Source organism: Hakea prostrata, chromosome 1 (genome assembly GCF_041222555.1).
Source record: "Hakea prostrata isolate BN-2017 chromosome 1, UWA_Hpros_2, whole genome shotgun sequence".
Classification (NCBI taxonomy): domain Eukaryota; kingdom Viridiplantae; phylum Streptophyta; class Magnoliopsida; order Proteales; family Proteaceae; genus Hakea; species Hakea prostrata.
Window position 1 is genome coordinate 36,085,630 of NC_142600.1, and position 22,012 is coordinate 36,107,641.

At 38.2% G+C, this 22,012-nt stretch overlaps 1 protein-coding gene across 1 annotated transcript; it reads left to right on the forward strand.

Moving 5' to 3' along the window:
* The first annotated feature begins 18,706 nt into the window (after positions 1–18,706).
* On the forward strand, positions 18,707–21,037 carry LOC149028869 (exopolygalacturonase-like). Its single transcript, XM_089167426.1, has 4 exons — positions 18,707–19,288; positions 19,369–19,658; positions 20,205–20,430; positions 20,819–21,037. Exons 1-4 carry the CDS (start codon positions 18,707–18,709, stop codon positions 21,035–21,037), a joined length of 1,317 nt encoding a protein of 438 aa, XP_089023552.1.
* Positions 21,038–22,012: the final 975 nt, after the last annotated feature.

Sequence of the window (22,012 nt, forward strand, 5' to 3'; positions counted from 1 at the left end):
CCGTCACGGAATACCCATTGATGCAACAGAACGGAAGACCGATCTTTGGATTGGCAACTCACAACCTCTTACCAAGTACATAAGATAGGGTTTTTCGTCTTCTTCTTCTTCTTTTTTTTTTTTAATACTATAAACTTTGTTGCGAGTTGTTCACATCTGTTTCTCTTACGAGGACTAATGTTTATCAAATCCCTAACATTTATGAACTCCGAAAGGTTGCCTCAGAAGAACAGAAGCGTGATTCCAAACCTGAGAAGTCAGGTAAGAAAAGAAAACATTTTGTTGTTCGTCATCCCCCAAGAGAAAGGTTGGTAAGAAGAGTGCTGAGAGAAAATGTCCATCTGGTCAGCAAAAGGTAGACCAGGTACAAGAAGAAATTGTACAAGAAAATGCTGATGAAGAAATGCCCGATATTGAGTTTGTCAAAGTGATTGACAGTAAAAACCCTCCTGTTCGAACAAGAACCTCAAGAACCTCCAGAAGCCTGAGATGTAATCTGAACTCAGCAGGTCCCTCTTCAGGCCACAAGGTATCGGCTTCCAAGAAAAGAAAGAAAGAAAAATCGGGGGTTTCCCCTCTGTTGGAACACTCCGACATGTAGCTGAAGAGACTGGTGAGCCCGTTTATTGTTCTAGGAATGAAGTGTTCACTCCTCCCATGTCACCCATGCTACCTCATGATGTTTCTGTTCTCCCAAACAATATGGTTGAGAATGAATATCAAGGTAAGGAAATACCTGATTATTCCATTGAAAATCTAAAGAATATGGCTGAAGAAATTCTTGCTAATGCTGCAGGTGATATTATTGAACAAATAGCTGATCTGGTGTTTGATGATAACACTTTTGTTCCCGCTCCTCCCCCTGAATTTGTTTATGAAGAGAATATCCGTAAGGATATTCCTGAAAATGAAAATGTTGTTGCTGATGATGACCTTGTTTTAGTTTTTGGTCCCCCTATACATGATCCTGCCCCTGTTTTGGCTCCCCCTATACATGATCCTACCCCTGTTTTGGCTCCCCCTATACATGATCCTGATTTGCCTGCCCCTGTTTTTGCTCCCCCTATACATGATCCTGCTTTGCCTGCCCCTGTTTTGGCTCCCCCTATACATGATCCTGCTTTGCCTGCCCCTATTTTGGCTCCCCCTATACATGATCCTGCTTTGGCTGCCCCTGTTTTTGACAATATTGTTCTAGACATAAACATTGATGTTGATATTGGTGAAGAGAATGCACAGATTGGTCCGCCAAATGAAGATTTGTTCATGTTGCTCCCCCTGAATTTGATATGCCAGCTGATCCTCTTATTGGATCTGATGACGAAGAGAACATTGCGGCTGAAGTTGTTGACATGCAAGTAGATTCGAATGACGCCGCTGTAGATGTTAATCCTGATAATGTGCTTGAAGATGTGAACCCACACCCAATTGGCCCTGGCCAAAGGAATTAGAAGATGCCCAAAGTGTTCTTGACTCCTGGTGACCATTTTCAGCCTATTTGGGGTTTGAAAGAAAATCATAGTGCCAATTGGAATTGGGAAGTTGCCCGTGAATGGGGGACCAAGGGTAGAATACCCCGTGACAAAAGAGAGGCTGCTGCCATGTCCGATGATGGGCTTTACACACATGCATGGGGGTAAAAACTTAACTATTATCGTTATTGTTAAGATAAATTTCCTTTCATTATCCATTGTTTTGCTAAGTCTTTATCACTTTTTCACGAGATGCTTTGGTGCTTGCTTTCAATGCTTTTTTTGAGGTCTTGGAAAGACAGAAATCTATGTCTTTGGAAAATGACAATTTGATCAAACGTACTTTTGAATTGAATGATCAGGTACAAGAACTCAAGAATTGTTTCAAATCCTCATAAAGGAAATTAGAGTCTGCTCGGTTCGAGAGAAAAGGATTTATGTTCGAGATATATATTTTGGAAGATGATTTTCAAATTTCTTCGATACAAGCACTTGTTTTTTGCGGGAAGAAGTTTCAAGGTTTAAAGGATTCATTAATGAAATATAAGGAAGACTTCTTGCAGATTGAGATGTTGAAGAATAATGCATTGGAGAGGGCCAGACTTGCCACTCATGAAAGAGATGAAATTCAGGCTAAGTTGGCAAGGCCAATTGCTTGGTCCCAAGGTTTTGAAAGAGAAACAGTAGAATGGAAAATCAAATTAGAAGAAGTGGAGAAATTGAATTTGAACTTTGAAAGAAGAAATGAATTGCTGCAACAAGCATTTGATTCTTTTTCGAAGGAGAAAGAAGATCTGGAAATCCAGAAAGACAATTTGAGTTTGGCTCTGAGTGAGATGTCCTTGGAGAAGGACAATATGAGGACTTCTTACATTGAAGTATCTATGGAATTACATAAATTAGCTGTTGCCTGGAAAGAAAGTGTAAAAGAGAGGACTTCCACGGTTGTGAAGTTTCAGGAAGAGAAAAAAGAAGCAGAAGTGCAATTTGAACTTGAGAAGAAAAGAATGAAGGATGATCATGAACTTCTCCTAAGTTATGTTACCTCTGTAGTTGAAGAAGCAGGAGACAACCCAAGTTTCCTAAGGTTCTGCAAGACTGTAGTGAAAGTCTGTTCTGATCAGATTTTTTCTGAGATACTCAGGATCTGTCCAAACATTGATTTTAAATCGCTTCCTCCAGAGTGTGTTCCCTCTCGTAAGTTCTTTCATCTCAATAATTTGAAGCATCCTGACTCTGAGGATTCTGCAGATGATAATGGAGAAAGTGAAGAAGACAATGAAGATAATGATTCTGAAGAGGAAGAAACCGAATGTTCAAGTAAGGATGGTGATTGTAGCGATGAATCACCATCCAAGAAAGATGATATCCACACTCCTGCAGACCCAAATCTTTGATGTTTAACTTTAAATAGAAACATTGAAAGTCCTTTGTTATATTTTTTGTTTTAGAAAAAGTCAGTTTCAGTATTTTTCTGATATATTAATATATCTTGCCCCTTAGTTCCTTTTTCTCTATCAATTAATCTATTGTCTTTTGTAATATAACATCCTTTTTGTGTTTTAATGGTTTGTTGAGTAGCATCCACCATGATTAGGGCTTCTTCTTAGCTGTTGAGTGACCCAGAGACTGCTTTATATAATGGACTTAAACCGATAATCTTAGATTTAGACCGGAGTGAATCACCTTGAACCGAGGTTGGGGTATTTTATTGACAACACGAGCCCCATGTTGATCAGGTTCAACTTATCTAAGAGTCTGGTCAGGAGGTTTGAATAAATTATTAGGTAATTCCAGAATGTTGTGCACGTCATCGTCTTGTAGATTTCGTCGTTTTTGTTAAGAAAATATTTTCCCCACATATCAGACTTTTTAATATTCCCTCCACCTCGCAGGGTTTTACTTGATCAATGCCCTGTAATTTCCAAAATTAATTATATTTTAAATACTGCAACCTCAGACTTAATTGTTTTAATTAAGTCAATTTCCAAAAAAAACAAGAATAAAAAAATCCTTATAATTAAATCGAACGGTGATGGGCGACCCATCACTTATTTATGAATATAAACAGTAATTTTATCGAGAGTCGATCCGTGCTTCGTAACCCTAACCATAGATTACTGTGCTCAGCCCACAAATCTCTGTAAGATCAGCCAAAATCTTCATATGTCAGAAATTTTTGTTCTCTCTCTTCAATTTTACTTTTTGTCTTCTTTGACGTTTTCCTCCTTTGCGCCATTTGATCATAAATTAAATTTTTTCCCAACATGCGGTTATCATATCTCTCTTCTTTCGTTTGATATCATCCACGTGTCCAGAGGTAATGCTTTTAAATCAACTAATTGACTCCACGCGTCGAGTACGAATAGATATAGCCATTGATCTGAAACATCTTATACTTCCCTCCAATTTTTCAAGAAACCTCCTTCCTCTTTCGCCTTACGTCGTCCTTTTATTTATTCATCCGCTGTTATTTGCTCTCGCTCATTTGAAAACAAATTGTAATCATCCGCCATTTTCATTGCTCTAACTACTCTTACTTGAAGTCTTCAAATCTTTACTCTTCTCTTTTATCATTTGACATGGATTCTGCAAGTAATCCTTCAACACCCAGTACTTCAGACCGACCTGATACTCCTTCAACTGCCGATCAAACAGAGCAAGCCCTAACTATTTTGTCGTCTGATCAAGTCTCGTTAGACTGGAAACCCGCTCTTTATGCTCATTATGAAGATATCGTTCCTTACACACCTGTAGATATGTCTGTAGAGAAGAAAGATCCAAGATATGCTGGTCCGGAGTGGTATCCAAGTAAGCTTAAAAAATTGCACCTCTCTTCGTACTTGGAAGATTATCTCTTTCCATCCGATGCTAAGGTATGGGTTCCTGGATCCTCTGAACGTCCATATGATGCAGAGCCTGGAGTTATTGCTGTTTACCTTGACCATCTTGAGTCTAGTTTTAGAGTTCCTTTGGTTCCCATAGTTCAGTCACTGCTTGACTACTACCATGTCTGTCCTTGTCAACTTACTCCAAACAGTTGGAGATTGGTTTACAGCTTTTTTGCTTTTATTCGTAGAATGGGGCATCTCCCTTCTATAGAACTCTTCAAAAAATATCAAACTCTGAAAGTTTCTCGTGAGAGAGGTTACATCCACTTTGCGAGAAGAACATGTATTGCGAATGAGTTGGGTCCAGGAGACCCGAATTTTACCGATTCCTCCATCCCTCGTGACAACAAACAATGGAGAGAAAAGTATTTTTTTCTGTGCCATTCCCACTCCTAACTATCGTTCCCGTTGGTGTTTGCACTCTCGAGTTCTCTTCTTCCCTTGAATAAGCGTCCTGAACTAAATGAGTATGACCAAGAGACTTGGGATTTAATTCCCACTGGAGAACCAGTTGATTCGGCCGATCTAAGAACTGATGCAGGTCTGGCCAGCCATGGTCTTCTACTAGGTATACAATGAAATTGTTTGAGAAATTGTAATTTTTTTAATATAAAATAATATTTGTTTTGCACTTTTACATTTTTTTTTTCATTAGGAACCGATGTACACGAAGTTCCCAATGTTTCTGAACTCCGAAAGGCTATTTCAGAAGAAAACAAATCTAAAAAGAAACCTCAATCCAAGTCAAGGAAGTCAGGGAAGAAAAGAAAGTAGGATGTTAAGAAAACTTCAAAGAAGAAAACCAAAATGCCCAAAAAAGATGTTGCTGAAGAGAAAATTCCATTTGATCGGCAGGAGCCGGATCAGGTAGAAAGAAATGAAGATGCTGATAATTCTGATATTGGGTTTGTCAAAGTTGTCCGTACTGAAACCCCGATTCAAATAGCGAGGACCTTGAGAAGTCGACTTCGCTCCATGGGTCCTTCATCTGCTGAAGAGTTACATATTGCCCAAAAAGGCAAGAGAAAAATATCCTCTGTTTCTCCCCCAATTGAAGTATCCCCTAAGACAGTACCCATTGAGAAAGAAAGTTCAGTGAAAAAAGTTGTTGAAGAAGCCATTGATCCTGAAAATTCTTCTGGGGATGAGGCGTTTACTGCCCCCATGTCACCTCATCTTCCCCATGATATTACTGTTGCCCCCTCAGAAAATACAGTTGAAGCCGAAAATCCAGGTGAGGACTTTTCTAGTTACTTTATTGATCAGATGAAGACAATGGCTCACGAAATTGGTACACATGTTGCAGGTAATATCATTGATCAAATGGCTGATCAATTGTTTGGTGAGAATAGTTTTGTTCCCCATCATGAAGATGAAAATGAACAAAATATCTAGATGGATGTTCCCGACAATGATACAGTACTTGGTGATCATCCAGTTGTTCCAAATTTAATTTTTACCGTCCCTGTTATTGAAAATGTTATTCCAGATATCAATGTTGTGCCCGATGTTGTTGAAGAGATTGTCCCAAATGTCCCCGATAACGATGCGTTAAATGCTGCTCCCCCTTTTTTAGTTATGCCAGTTGATTCTCCCAATGGTCAACAGGAGCAGGTAAATTTTGCGGCTCAAGTTGTTGACTTACAAGTTCCTTCTAGTGATGTCGTTGTTGATGTTAACCCCCATGAAGTAATTGAACCCGCCAATCCTCATCCGATTTGTACTGGGCAGTTAGATGATGCCCAGACTGATGCTGATTCAGAGGATCACTTTAACCCAGTTTGGAATTTGAAGGAAAATGACACTGCTAACTGGAACTGGGAAGTAGCACGTGAATGGGGAACAAAAGGCGGGAATTCCTCGAGATAAAAGAGAGACATCCAGCATGACTGATCCTGTTCTATACTCACATGCCTGGGGATAAGGAATGAATTTCCATTTCTCTTATTCAGGCTGATTGATTCAAGAGAAAGGTTTTTATTTCATCTTTTATTATCTAGTTTTTGTTAACTGTTCATCACTTTGAATGCAAATGTTTTGGTGCTGCCTTTAATGCCTTTTCTGAAGTGTTGGAAAGAGAGAAGGTTCTTTCTTTGGAAAATGACAGTCTCATAAAGCGGCAGTTTGAATTGATTGATGAGGTAGAAGAACTGAGAAAAAGCTTGAAATCATCAGAAAGAAAATTAGAGGCTGCTCATTTCAGAGAAATGGAACTATGTTCCGATATAGATGGTTTACATAGTGATTATGAAATCTGTTATGATCTATGCACTGATCTGCAGGAAGAAGTGTCAAATTTAAGGGCCTCAGTTCTAAATCATAAGGATGAACTTCTTCAGATTGAAATGTTGAAGAACGATGGTCTGGAAAGGGCCAGACTTGCTACGCTTGAGAGGGATGAACTGAGAGAAAAATTAGCAAGGGCCATTAGTTGGTCTAAACAGTTTGAGAAAGAAAGAAATGAGATTCTAGAAAATTTCCAGAAGATTGATAAGTTTAAGTCTGATTTGGAGCAACAACATCAATGTCTGCAGAAAGCCTTTGATTTAGTTTCAAAGGAAAAATCCGATTTAGACTGTCAAAAGAACCAATTGGGATTGACCCTCTGTGAGACTTCTAAGGAGAAGGATAATCTCAGAGTCTCTTTAGATTTGGTTTCTAAAGAGAAGGAAAATTTGAAATTGGAATTGGATGAGACTGTTAAGGACAAGACTGTTATGCTTGAAGAAATTCAGTTAGAGAGGAAAATTTTTGAATTAGAAAAGAAAAGAATTGAATATGAACATGAAGTTGTTCTGAGTACCGTTACATCAGCAATTGAAGAAGCTAGAGATAATCTAACCTTTCTTGGATTCTGCAAAAATATGGTGAAGGTTTGTTCCGATCAGATCTTCTCTGAAATTCATAAAATTTGTTCAGCTGTTAACTTCAATATGCTTCCTTCGGGGATTCTCCCCTCCCGGAAGTTCTTTGACCTTAGAAATCTCAAATATCCTGACTCTGATGAATTTGAAGGGGACAATGAAGAAAGTGAAGAAGAATATGAAGATAAAGATTTTGAAGATGGAGAAACGTCAAGTTCAACCAAGGATGACGACTCTCCTGCTGACCCACATATCTGATGTCAATCATGTTTTGGAAAGAATACATTAAGAAACTCTTATTTTTTGTTTAAGTCACTCTTTTTCTGATGTATTGGTCTATCTATCTCCTTCTTATTTTGAGAAAATGAACATTGAATTTTGCATCTTTTATAAGATTGTCTTCGTGTTTCTTTGATCAAAGCTTTTGTCATTTAGTAATTGGCTGACTAGCTTATCCGCAAATTTATAATCTTCAATCTGCATAATAACTTTTGTTAATCACATTCGGAAAGCATTATTAGGCATCGGAAGCCTAGCTACTTCAGCCTGACACATGGAAAGTCGTGACCACCCACGCGGAAGGAATGACACCTGGTCAGCTATGAAAAGCATGACCAGGCCTCGGAAGGCTGGCCACTTGAGCCAGACTCGTAATGAAGAAGTACATAATGGAACAAAAAGGCGCGAACCCAAAAAGGCACGAAACCTCAAACTTTTTCGTTCTGTCCCTATTCAAGCTCTGATTTCTCTTTGTCTCTTGAATCAATTAAATCTCTAGGTTTTTTGTTAGCTGAGTCTATTTGTTCTTCGTTGACGCAAAACAGTTCGTTGAACCTCTCTAGTTTCTCAGCTGTCACTCTCGATTTGGATGAAACTTCGACGCAAATAAGTCTCTGATAAATTTTCGCCTCCCACGTTTCTCCCTTACAATTCTTCAAGTACCCCTCTACCGCCGAATCTGAATATTCCATTTGCCCTCAACATTTGAAGCAGCGCAATAGTGCAACTAAGGTCCTTCAGCTGAGCTCCATTCAAGTGGTGCATTTGGTGAGTCCGATCCCCTTTTTTTCCTCTAACGAGTATCTGCGTTGTGAAAACATTTGTTTTTTTATATATGTAATTAAGTTCAGTTGATATATGTGTGTATCAGTTCGTCAGACTATGTTTTTCGAGGTTGTTCCCTCTTTCGATTGTTTGTGTTTAAGGTTTGGTATTTTTTTTTCTATATTTTTATTTGTAAATTGCTTTGAATCAAATGTTTATAACTCTGCTGCATTCATGTTGTAAACATGAGCGACTATACTTCACATTTGACAAGAACGAGATCAACATTAGATTTTGATTAGTTATAGAAAGCAAGAAGGAGAACATTTGAAACACATATTTGGTATGAGTCATATAAAAAACCCAGAACTAAGAGATTATATTGGAACAGAAAAGGCTTATTCAGTAGAATGAGACAACTTGTTTCAGTTCTTGTAAGACACGACTGTCAAAATGTTCAAGGCTGTATACATGCCTACTACTAGATCAATGTGTGATCGGATGCCAGGTTCCAACTTATCTCATCGATTTGATTACAAATGAGTCCGATGCGATGGGAAGTTGGTGTTAAATTTTTGACATCTCATAATGTCTGTTGGCTTCATCTTTGAATTTGAATAATGTTAACTACTTTTCATAACTAAGTTTTGTAAATGTGTCTTTATAGTGAACTGTCAACATTGGTGGACATGGATGCCAACGTGACACCTCGAATAGGCATGGAATTTACATCTTTTGAAGAAGCATATGACTGTTATAACAAGTATGCGCATATGATTGGGTTCAGCATTAGGAAAAATTATTTGCACAGGTGCACTATAGATAAGACTATCATCGTGCAATGGTGTTACGTGCGTAGTAAAGAAGGACATCGAAGAGAGAAACAAGTAGAAGTCAAAGGACAACGTCCTGAGACTAGAACTGGTTGTTTAGCAGGGTTGAGTGTCAAAAGAGATAATGATGGATGATTACTAGTAGATAAATTTTTTGAGGAACACAACCATGCTGTTCAAATTGAAGAAGTTGCACATTTGTTGCGCTCCCAGCGTGCAATATCAACTACCCAAGCCACAGAAATAGAAATGGCAGACAGAACTGGATTGGGGACCAGATTGACATATAATTTGATGGGTTTGCAAGCAGGGGGCAATGAAAATCTAGGTTTCACAAAGAAAGACTTGCAAAATTATTTGAATAGCAAACGGCAACGTGATTTGGCATTTGGGGATGTCGGGAGCTTGATGTTATATCTTGACAATCAACGAAATTTAAACCCTGCATTTGTGTATTCTGTACAGATGGACAATGAGGATAAGCTGACAAATGTATTTTGGGCTGATCCACAGATGCAATGTGATTATCAACTATTTGGTGATGTAGTTGTGTTTGATACTACTTTCTGCACAAACAAAGAAAATAGACCGTTGGCTGTGTTTGTGGGATTTAATCATCATAGGACTATGGTTATCTTTGGAGATGACTTGCTTTATGATGAGACAACTGAGTCATTTCAATGGTTATTTCAAACTTCCTTTGGAGTTAATGGTGACAAGAAGCCAAAGACAATTTTCACTGACCAGGACGCTGCAATGTCAAGGGCACTAACTGAGGTTGCACCTAATACACTCCATGCATTGTGCACTTGGCATCTCTGGCAGAATGCAAAGAAACACCATGGATATTTGATGAATGAGAAGTCACAATTCTCCAGAATTTTGTACAAATGCATCTACAATTATACAGAAGTTGAGGAATTTGAATTTGCATGGAGGAATTTAAGAGAAAATCATGGGGTTGTAAACACTGCTTGGCTAGATAGAACATATGAAATAAGGAAAAAATGGGCTTGTTGTTACATGAAGGACTGTTTCACACTAGGTGTGAGGAGCACACAGTTGGCTGAAAGTTTGAATGCTGATTTGAAACAATGTCTTGGACGCAAACTAGATCTTGTAAGGTTTATGAGACATTTCAACAATGTTGTGGAGGCAAAACGTGCAAATGAAATGAAAAAAGAATTTGATGCACGAAATGAGGTTCTTGGAGGTGCACATAGGTTTAAACCTATGTTGATTCAAGTTTACCAGTTATATACTCCAACTATACTCAAAAAATTTTGATCGAGTTTGAATTGGTGGATAGTCATGGTATCAACAGCCAAAATGTGTCAAGTAATTTTGTTGAATATGTGATTTTGAAGGCAGATGTGACTGGTTCCTATACAGGTAAGGCATACACAGTATTGCGTAATACAGTAGAAGAAAGCCTAACATGTAGTTGTAAGAAATTTGAGACTGTTGGGATCCTTTGTGTCCATATCTTAAGGGTGCTCAATTTTCACCAACTCATGTGCATCCCAAACAAATATTTTTTGATGAGATGGAGAAGATCAGTCCGAGAATTAACATCACTTGTGAGAACAGGAAGAGAAGGGGAGGCAAGGAATGACATTGATGGGAAATTAAATTGCTTATAGCGAAGTAGGTTGATTACTCCGACATGTTTGAAAGTAATTAACCAAGCCTGTGAAACGGAAGTTGGTTATAACATATTATATAAGCATGTAAATGGGATTCTCAAAGAGCTCGAAGATGTAGACGTTGTGCAACCTACTTAGCATCCCTCGGAAGAAAATGGTGAAGACTACCGAAATTTACAGTTAAAACCAAAAGAGTCTCACAAAAGGGGATCAGGAAAAAGAATAAAGCCCTGGCATAAAAAAACACAAAAGAAGAGGTCTGTCAGGCTAGTGGAAGGATAGGGCTCCATTGACATAACCTTGCCAGAGTCTGATTATTTGTCAATGTCTGAGGTTTTAATACATGGTCAACTCAGGTAAATGCATTTACACACCTTTTGTATTATACATCTATTTTACCTCATTTCACAATTGATCTTAGGCCTGTTTGTTGTTGAATTATATAGCATGTACATTCCTCCCAAAATTTAGTATAAAATGGTGTAACTACTGATCATTCTTCAACTAAGGTAAATGCAAGTAGGGATCTCTTTTTGTATTGCTTTATTTCAAAGTTATTCTTACCTATTTGTTGTTGGATTATATAGCATGTACCTTCCTCCCAAAATTCAGTGCATATTGGTCAGGGTGCTGATCATTGATTAACTAAGCTAAATGCATGTACGGATCTCTTTCTGTATTGCTCATATATTTTTATTTAAGAGTGATTCTTACATATTTGTTGTTTGATTATATAGGAAGTAGATGGCTTACAAAGCCCACCACTGATGATTGGAATAGAATGTTGTTAGCGTTCTGAGCATGTGCGGTTGGTCAAGAATAGAATGTTGCGCTCATACATGAGCGACTATACTTCACATTTTTTTAATGCCACATTGAATTTGTATATGGATGGTGGTACTAGTTTGAATAAAACAATGAGGGACATATGTTTCCTTGGTCACAATGAATGTAAGTCTTCATTTTAAAATTTCATTGAGCATTACAGTGGTTGGTTGCTCAAATTGACTGAGCATATGAGTGAATAGTAAATTTGTACACTATAGGTCTCATGAAAGGATTGCCATCTTCCTAAACTCATCTTCCTCAAAGAATTATCTGTCTATGTCATGGAAATTTTTTTTCTATTTTAATTCTTTTCTTGTTGGGGGTTATGGGTGGTTAGGAGTTCCATGGACAGAGTAGGAGCACATGACTTTTCTTGCTGGGGTACAGAAGCATGGTAAAGGTGACTGCAGAGGGATCTCAACGAATTCTTCTCACCACAAGAAAGAAAAATAACCCAAACACATAAGAACAATACTAGATTATGCGATAAGACCTTCCAAGAATGAGATTGCCTAAGCTCCTAAAGTCACCTGAACTACAGCTCACTCTTGCTGTCACAAGGTCGATCGAACAAAATAAATCATCTGCAACCTCACTATTAGTTGGACCCATTAGTGTGATATGATGACTATCAGTAGCCATTAGCCTGTATCCTCTCAATGTTCGTAAGCTTCCATACCGTAAGGAACAGCCAAATAAAGGAATCGACAAACAAGCAGAATGAGCCAAATGACACTAAAATTGGATACAGTACATAACAATAAATATGTAATACCCAACCACTTGACCATTGTCCTCTTGTCTAGCTTACAGTACTGACACAAAAGTACGACCTTTACATGTTTGCTGAATAAAGTACATAACAAGAAACTAAAAAAACCCAAACACATAAGAACAATACTATATGATACAACATTGTGATTCGGTCCAACACTATCTGATTGTGCAGTTGATGAGTAGGGGCTCGCCATGCAGGACCCAAATTTAGCTGATTGCCTACTGGGTCGTCATATATTATTGTCGATCTCACTTCCTTCTTACTATTCACACTGTCATATGAAGTTGAAGCTCTAGAATGTATGTACGTTGCTGCTGCTTCACTACCACACATCTTATCTACCCAAATAAAAGAATGTGGATGCTTTTCACCATTTCGGCACCTATAAAATCTGCGACCAGGATTTTTTGTTGTGTTTGAAGTCAGCAGCAACATCCTGCCTTGCCCGCAATAGCATAATGGAGTGGGTTGCTCCATTAACATGGAAGACTACTCTTCACAATTGCATCCGCCCATGATTTAAACAAGGATAACACAACTGCACCAAATTGACAACTCATCAAGCACAACGGTGACTCAAATATGGAGATCTACAATACTAACCCCTTTCTTAAGTCAAAGTTTGATGATCAACTATGTCAAAACAAAACAAATATGATCAAACAATACAAACTGCCAAACATCATCAAAAGTCTTCAACCAATACCCTTAAATCAGTGCAATGATACAGATAATATAATGTCTCCCTTCCCCACCACAAGTCACAAAATACTAATCCATACATGCTTATAGGAACTTATATTTTTAATTCAAAAATCATTCCCCACCACAAGTCTGTACAAACCATAGAATCAAATTATATATATCATATTGAATGGCCCCTACAACCACATAGGCCTGACCAACTTTGGATTTAACATAAATCTCCAATTATTATAACAACATTATCTCCTGACTGTGCACGAAACCATTTAATTTAAACATGGATGAAATGTTTTAATAAGCCAATGCTAAAACAACATCATATTAAATGCAAAAAAACATGTCATAGGAAACCAACAAATTAAAACCAATATATATTTCAATTATAAAAAGAGTGAAGCTTCTATCAGATAATACTGCACTCATGATAGAGCAAATAGCCACAAGACAGAAGTATTATCCCACTATTCTCCAACATATTTTACCTGAAAGTAGAAATCAAATTTCAATTTCAAAGTACAATGTCAGGCTTATAATCTGAGAGCGCATTTCAACTTCTCATTCACATGACTCGAGCCCTTGGAGCTTACATAAGACACCAAAAAAATGTAAGGTTTCAAAGAGGGAGTGCTCAACCATAGTTTTGAACACTACTACCAAAATATCACACTACTTGGAACTAGTTTACTAAAATCCAAATTATAGGATAGAACAGTAGAACTAGTGGCAGAAATAATATTCCATCTACTTGGTTCTCTAATCTCTTCCTCAATCGATATCTTCTCAGCCTCTCAGCCTCTTCCTCTAACAAAACTTGCATTTCAGATTTTAATACATATCTAGGAGGAAGAGCATGTCTGTAATTACACTCTTTACCACCATTAGGACAAACCTACAACCAACCATATTGTTTCTTGTCCACTACTTCCAGAAAGTTTATACAAACTATGCATATAACCATGACATTGAGAATAGAGATAATGCTTTCTACTTACAACCAACTACTATCACCATTGAAAGAACTACTAATGATGGGGAAAAAATAAAATATCAAAAGCCTGAAATGTTGAACAAGTATATGGCACTAGGTTAGCATGCTTTAGGAGGTTATAGGCTCAACTAAAAAGAAGGAAATAGGCGAATGATGTATAACATATTAATAAACAAACAATGGTGCTGATTACTCACCTCTTATTGTTGTACAATGGAACTGCTTCAAACAAATTTTCTTCTCACTTATGTTTTGGTTGTTTAACAATATCATAGAAATCCAACTGAGAGCACAAGTTTGAGAGATGAAATGAAAATGGACTATGCCATAGAATTTGAGCAACATAAGAAATTCAGATAAGGCAAGCAGGGTTTTTTTTTTTTTTTTTTTTTTTTTTTTGAATCAAGGAGATCATGAAATGCAAAGTTTGTCTTTGAAGATGCATAGGTTTAGGAAAAATGGAAATGTCATTAATTTCCAAAAATATGAAACAGCGTATTCTCTATTTGTAAAATAAAAAGCCCGAGTGAAGCTATTGTGTTCAACAAAACCAACCTGTACAACAGACTTTGGGAACAAATCCAATCACCTTTGCCAAAAAATCTATACCCAATCTAATCAGAAACCGAATGGAAAGCTATAAATTCAACACTTAAGCAAATAATAAAATAATGATTTCAACAGAAATATTATAAATCAAATGTCATTACAGAAAACCCACCGGTAAATCTTACTTTCACAGAGTCCAAAAGCAGAAGCTCCCCACTCAGTGAAAACTCAACCGCATACTACTCGATTCCAACCTTACTCCCATCGTTGTCTTCCTTTTCTTCTTCACCTTCACAGCGTCTCCTGAAATAAGGGTAAATGACAAAATGAGCAAGAAGTGATGTGAATAATGTAAACCAGGAGCATTTTAGGAGAGAATAATGGCACCATTTTGTGTTTCTTCTTTAAGAGCAGAACGTTGGAACGAGAACCCAAACTACGGCTTCTTCTTCTTCAAGCCACTACTTCAACCTTCTTCTTCTTCTGCTAAAGCTTTAAGGTTCGCTTCTTCTTCTTCAAGAACGCTGTAAGCTATCAAACTGGGAAATGCTCCTCCACAACTTCTTCTTCAACAACGCTGGAACCTCTCAAACTGGGAAATGCTCCTCTGCAACTTCTTCTTCAACAACGCTATAACCATGAAAATTCGTCTCCGTCTTCTAATTCTCCTCTGCAACATGAAAAATGGATTTGGGGCTTTTGATTTTGAAATGAAACACGAGATGTAGAAAACAAACGCTTTTGTGATTCAAATTTGAAAACGTATTTGTCGCGCATGGGTTTGAAATCACTTCGTATCGTATACAAATGTATTTTGCTAAAGGTATAAAACAATTGTATGTACGTTGTGTTTTATAAAACGTATTTATAACATATAGTATAACTCAAAAGAGAAACTCGAACCGCCCAACTCGAACCAATTTAGCGTCATTGGACCGACCCGTTCCCAAAAAGCTGCTTTAACAGGCTGTTTATATTATTTTAATGGAAGGATGATGCGAGCCGTCCGATTATATCGGACGGGTCGCTTGACGGTCCTGTGCATTAATTACGCAGGACCTCAGCAAAATTGCTCAAGAGAGGGTGTAAAGAGCTTAAGTGTGGGGGTGCCTATATTCCCTTCAATCTTTAATGGAGTGTCTTTGTCTTGGAATTTGTCTTTTTACTCTTACTATTGCCAGAATAATTAGAAGAGCACTTAAGAATTTTGTGTGTATATTCTCTGCAAACACTCACGAGACACAACTCGTCCACTAGGGTAACCTAGGGGTTTAAAGGCTTGTTGCACATGCTAAGTGCAACCGTGATTCCTATGAAAGTGAGTTAGGTTTTTCTTTATTTATTTCCCGTATGGCATTTATTGTTTCGTTTTGCTCGAGGACTAGCAAACACTCAAGTGTGGGGGTATTTGATAAGCATGCATTTACCATTATTTATTTGATTTAATTCCCCATACTTATTTAATTAAAGAGAGCTAATTGAGTATTTTTGTGTATTTTTCAGGAATAAGGTGATTTTGGATATTAGAGATAATATGGAGTAAAGTTGGCAAATAAGGTGGATTTTAAATCATGGCATTCAATCTTGCTGCCCAAGAAATCATGAAAACTGAGATCTTAGTCAAATTGGAAACAGGTGGACCTCTAAGGAACAAAATTGGTAATAAATCTGAAAATCGGGTAAACAGACCTACCTTCAGTATTTTCGGACTATCTCTCTCGTATGAGCTTGGATTGTGGTGACTCAAGATACTATGGAACGATATTGAAAATATCTACAACTTAATAGTTTTGAGTTTTTCCAAAATTCAAACGAATAAAGGTCAAATCTAGGGGTAAAGAGAGGGGATTCATTGTGTGTGGGAGACATAAAAGAGAAGCCAGCCACAGAGAAGAAAAGAAGACGGCGAACGTGTCTCTCATCTCTCTCATTGCTGAAGAAGAAGACCACATTTCTCTCTCTCTCTCTCTCTCTCTCTCTCTCTCTCTCTCTCTCTCTCTCTCTCTCTCTCTCTCTCTCTCTCTCTCTCCCTATGTTTCATCTTTATTTTTCTTATGAACTTTGGGATAATGAGTAGCTAGTTCCTTTTCTTTGGGATGTAGATGAACCATGCTTATTTCAGTAATTTGATTGTTCTATCTCTTCTAGTTGATTGTGTTTGAGTTTGACCAAAGATGTTCTATAGCTCAGCGAACTAAGCGTGCCAAGCTTCTGCGAAGGACGATAGTCTTGCGAAGATAGGGCATATCTAGGAAGACCATCCCTAATTTACTTTGAAGTGTAGAGTTATATCGGTTACGGAAAAGCATTGGGGATTCGAAATCCCAAAGATCTTCACATATTGATAGTTTAAGTTTTTGCATTAATTAATAGATTTAGTTTAAAGTAGGTTGTGTTAAATTCAATCTTAGTAACTTAGCCTTTTAGTTCCCCATAGTTCGACCCCGTACTTTTTGCTTGCTAGATTAGTATAGGATTTTATTTTTGATTGGTTAGCGACACGATCAAAGCTAGCCGATGAAGAGGACAAATGATTGGTGATAGAGAGCAAGGTGTGGGACATCCACATCACCTTCTCCACATGGCTGCTAGCACACATACTGGACCTCCTTACGTCCCAAGTGTGAGCAGATGGAATGCACCAGGCTGTGAGTTCGACGACATACTATACTGGATTGAGCACTGGATGATCTTGTCCACTCTCTGTGATGAGGAGTGCACTGCTGTTAAGATGGACAAGTGCATGCTTCAATCTGCTAGAGTGATCTCACACATGGATAGCTGAAACCTCGTGCCTAAAGGAGGGCACCAAGACAAGATCTCTCCAATGGAGGCGCACGTCACCTATGCTCTCTACGTTGGCTTTCCGATAGACTAGGCCTACATCGTCCTGAATGCCATGTGAGCAAGGCACACCCAAAAACGGGACTTGAGCTCTTTCTTCTCTATTTTGGGATTCCTTCCCTCATTGTTTCATCCACAAAAACAAGCAATTTCTCCCCCTCTGGACCTTTTAAGAGAAAAACGAACTTGCCCATCCATAAACCACATGGGATAACTCAAGTAATGGGCCATCCCCTACTTAGAGGGAAACCCAAGCCAAACAAAATCATCTTAACCTTCTATTTAACAATTGAATATATTCACTAAAACAAACAATTAAAATATTGAACATGTGTCGTACCAAAAAAAATACTAAGTATTTGTAAGGCTTCTTCTATACAATAGTTGAATGATCATTCTGTGGACATTTAGGATCTTTCTTCCGTGTGTGGTTCTATATTGGGGTAATCCCTAATTGCCAGATTGGTGACCTACTTTGCACCATAGAGGACCCAGTCCCTAAATTCATCAACAATAATTGAAAATTGAACATCATTATGTGGTGACCTTCCAGCACCATAGCGGATCCAAGTTCCTAAATTTATCATCCGTACATAAAGCCTGACCATAGACCAACACAAATCCTCTTTTTTTTTTTTTTTTTTTCTTTACAAAAAATAAATAAAACATCTTTATGGAAAGGGGATAAAAAGGATTACAAGGAAAAATAAACACTCAAACTGGCAACAACAACTCCCCCAGTACACCCATCGCTCACCAGTTCCTTATCAAGTGGTATACTTAGTTGAGGGAGAATCCCCTGACCAAGAACCTTCTTTAAGAAAACTTTCCACTCACTCAAAAAGAGAGAAAAACAAATTGCGAAACAGCATAACCAAACTAACAAGCCAAAGAACCAATTACCTACTCTCTTTTTTTTTCCTCTCATTCTTTTTCCTAAAGAAAAGGGCAGCCGATCCCTATTTGAATGTGGATTTCTTACCGCACAGTTAATAATAACAAGAACAGTGAGTTAAGATCTCTCTCGCTAAATTCACGTGTAAATCCCAAATAAGGATGGAAATTCAGAGCATAAATATCAACTCCCTCCCACAAGCGTTACAACTTGAACGAAGTCCACTAGACATCTGTTGGAGTTCGTATCAACCAAACCTCTCATCCCAAGCAAGGTCTCTAAGGCTCTGCCTGATCCTTGTTTATGATCATAGCTCGTTTGCCTTTCTCACTTGTGTTTGAGTCTTTATTTGCTTAGGAGAAATCAACGATGGATTCAGGCAGGCTTCTTATGTTAATATGTTTACTAGGCTTCCTTCTATGGGTGGCTAAAGCAAGAACTATTGAAACTCGGCTTCTCAAATCAAAACATAAAAATGGAACCTCGAAAGGTGAAACTCCGACTGGAACGCCATCACCAGCATCTGCACCGAGAGATGCTTTCGGGCCGCCACCAGGTGATGATTCACAGGGTATAGTGTTTGATGTCACCAAGTATGGAGCAGTTGGCGACGGGAAAACAAATAATAATAAGGCCTTCCTTAATGCATGGGCCGCTGCATGTAAATCTACTGAACCATCCAGCCTTTTGGTCCCAAAAGGTGACTACTTTCTTACTTCAATCATGTTTAGTGGTCCTTGTGGAAACAAGAAATCTCCTCGTGTTGAGATAAGCGGCAAATTAATAGCTCCAACTTCCTCGGGATCTACCGAGTCATGGATCACATTTGATAGTCTAAACGAGCTGGATATCACTGGGTCCGGAACTGGATCTCTGGATGGTCAAGGAGAAGCCTCTTGGGGCAGTGGTTGTGTTCACACTGGCAATTCAAACTGCAAAATGGCTGAATCAGTGAGTTATTGTATTTTTACATGGAAACAATTGGATCCTTAATATTTGTTTCCCTTTTCGAACTTTCGCTTTTGTTGCAGACCTTGCGCCTTTTTGCAATTACCGGCGGATCATTAAGCGGCATCACTTTAATCAACAGTAAGGCTTTTCACATAGGTATTGTTGAAAGCAGTGACTTTACCGTCCATGATATCAATATCCAAGCCCCTGCGACGAGCCGAAACACTGACGGTGTGCACATCGGCGACTCATCCGGCATCACTGTTACTAACAGTAATATTGGAACCGGTGATGATTGTGTTTCTGTCGGAGATGGAACTTCCAACATTTTAGTCTCCAATGTGAATTGTGGACCAGGTCATGGCATCAGGTAATGACATATTAATCATGCCTAAATACTTTGATAAATATCCTAGTAATTAATACATCAGATCTAAAACAATAAAGGGGTGTCAGAGAAAAAGCAACTAGCACAAGCACCCTGAGCCAAATAGGATTAGATCGGGCCTGTATTTGAAGTTAGGTGTGGGCTAGGTTCATCATATATAAAGCATGTGCTTGATATAAATGGGCTTTGATGAGCTTTGCTATTTCCATGATTTTATGTGCATTAAAGCTTGGGCTTAGCCCTAGTAGGATGCAATGGGTTTGCAAGTTCCATGACTAAATGGGCGCATGAAAATCAAGGTGAACTAGGGGTGGGCAGTTGTTGGGAAAACTCTACTAGGGTTGGTCTGGGTCAAGTTTAAGCTTGGCCCTAGCAGGGGTACGCAGGGCTAGGTATTTGATTAAGGCTCCTACGGTTGGGTTAAATCTAAAAGCCCCCTCCGCCGTAAAAAAAACAGAAACAAGAAAAGGAGGGATGATGAAAATTGTTTCAAACGGCTTTCTCCAAGTTTTGTTCTTTGTTTTGCAGCTTGGGAAGCCTTGGGAGATATCAAAATGAAAAGGAAGTGAACGGTATCACAGTGAAGAGTTGTACTTTTACTGGAACTGACAATGGCGTCCGGATCAAAACATGGCCAGCATCAGAAGACAACAAAGTTTCTAATGTTATATTTGAGGATCTTATCATGAAAAATGTGAAAAACCCCATCATCATCAACCAAGAATATTGTGACAAGAACCACTGTGACTCCTCGGTAAGTTCGATGAGCCCAATGAGTAAAATAATGTGACATCAACAAAATACTACCCAATTTGATTGTACAGAGTCATTGACAATCTCTCTCCAAGCACAATTAGCACTTTGTTAGAACCACTCTCTTTTCATCAAGTTAATACATATATGCTCCCCACCCAATTAGACTTCGTTTGTGAGCTCACCTTGTCTAGGTTGGCATAAGTATGTTCATATAACCATCCCCTTTTGTGTTTGATAGAAGGGAGGTAGGTCGATCAGGTCATAGGAGAGGATCCTGATTGCTCTACCTCGTCTTTTTCACTTGAAGGCTGGTAATTATATATTGGCTTTGTAAACCTTGTCTCTAAGATTACTAATGGCATTTATTAACCCTACCCAATGCACAGCCTTCACGTGTGAAGCTCACAGACATTCATTTCAAGAACATCAAGGGTACGTCTGCCACCAAGGATGCAGTTACCCTCATATGTAGTGAAGCCGTACCATGCGAAGGAGTACAGCTCGTTGATATTGATTTGAAATCAAGTGATGGTGACAGCACCTCTGTTTGTGAGAATGCAAAAGGGGTTGCCTCGGGTGTTCAAATGCCAAGTCCGTGTTTTTGAGTCCATTCAATTTTGATTCTCGTACATCTGTGTACTTGGCTTCTTATGTATTGCTTTTAAAGAGTGATTCCTCAAGCTGGAGTATGTAGTTGTGTTTGGTTCAAGTACCTCAGCAAAGGAGAAACTATGGAAGGAGAAAAGCATATGACACCTTCTCCATTAAAACATAACTACCTGCCTATATTACTACTTCTCTTTGACTTGATTCAAAGTTCAATATATTGAAATTTAATTTCTTACTAAATATTCAATCTTTGATGGTCAATTTGTCTGGTTGCAATGAAATTGAAGGAAGGGAAGGGAAATTTTCATACTTAAAAAAGCAAATTTTCTAATAATTCATATTCATTACTCTAAGAAACAATATAAATAACTTCAAATAATTTAGAAGTTGATTATTAGATTTCACTTTACTTTGCATCCGATAAGCTTTGATTTCCAGAAGTAAATCATATTAACATACTACTTTTATAAACGTAACAAGGTAAGCAACTAAGTTATAGTTTCTTCTAACTTATACAATGTCTCCTTAATAACATAATCATAAGAAACTAAGCCAGGTCGGATCTACTCCTGACAAATATGAGTCTTGAACTGATAGCCTTCACCGATGTAGTCACCGTAGCCAAAGTGGTATGAGTCACCAACTTAGTCCTCAAAGTGTTGATCGTCACAGTCAACAGTAGTAGTACTTGCAGAAAAGTCTAACAAATATGTTGCAAAAAGGAGTGTGTTCAAAAGAACTCAGCAAGGAAAGTTATTCCATAATAACATAAATCATATGATGCACAGCATAGCATGATGCAATATGATATGAGACATATGATGCAAACATGAATCTAACTCTAAGTATGTTGGTCTCTATGGTAGACATGCTTTAAGTCATAGCACCATACTTCTTTAGGTAGTCTCAATCACTCATCACCGGGGGGAATTGGGTCCTGCATCCCTCTCGGACAAATCCATGGTTAGGGG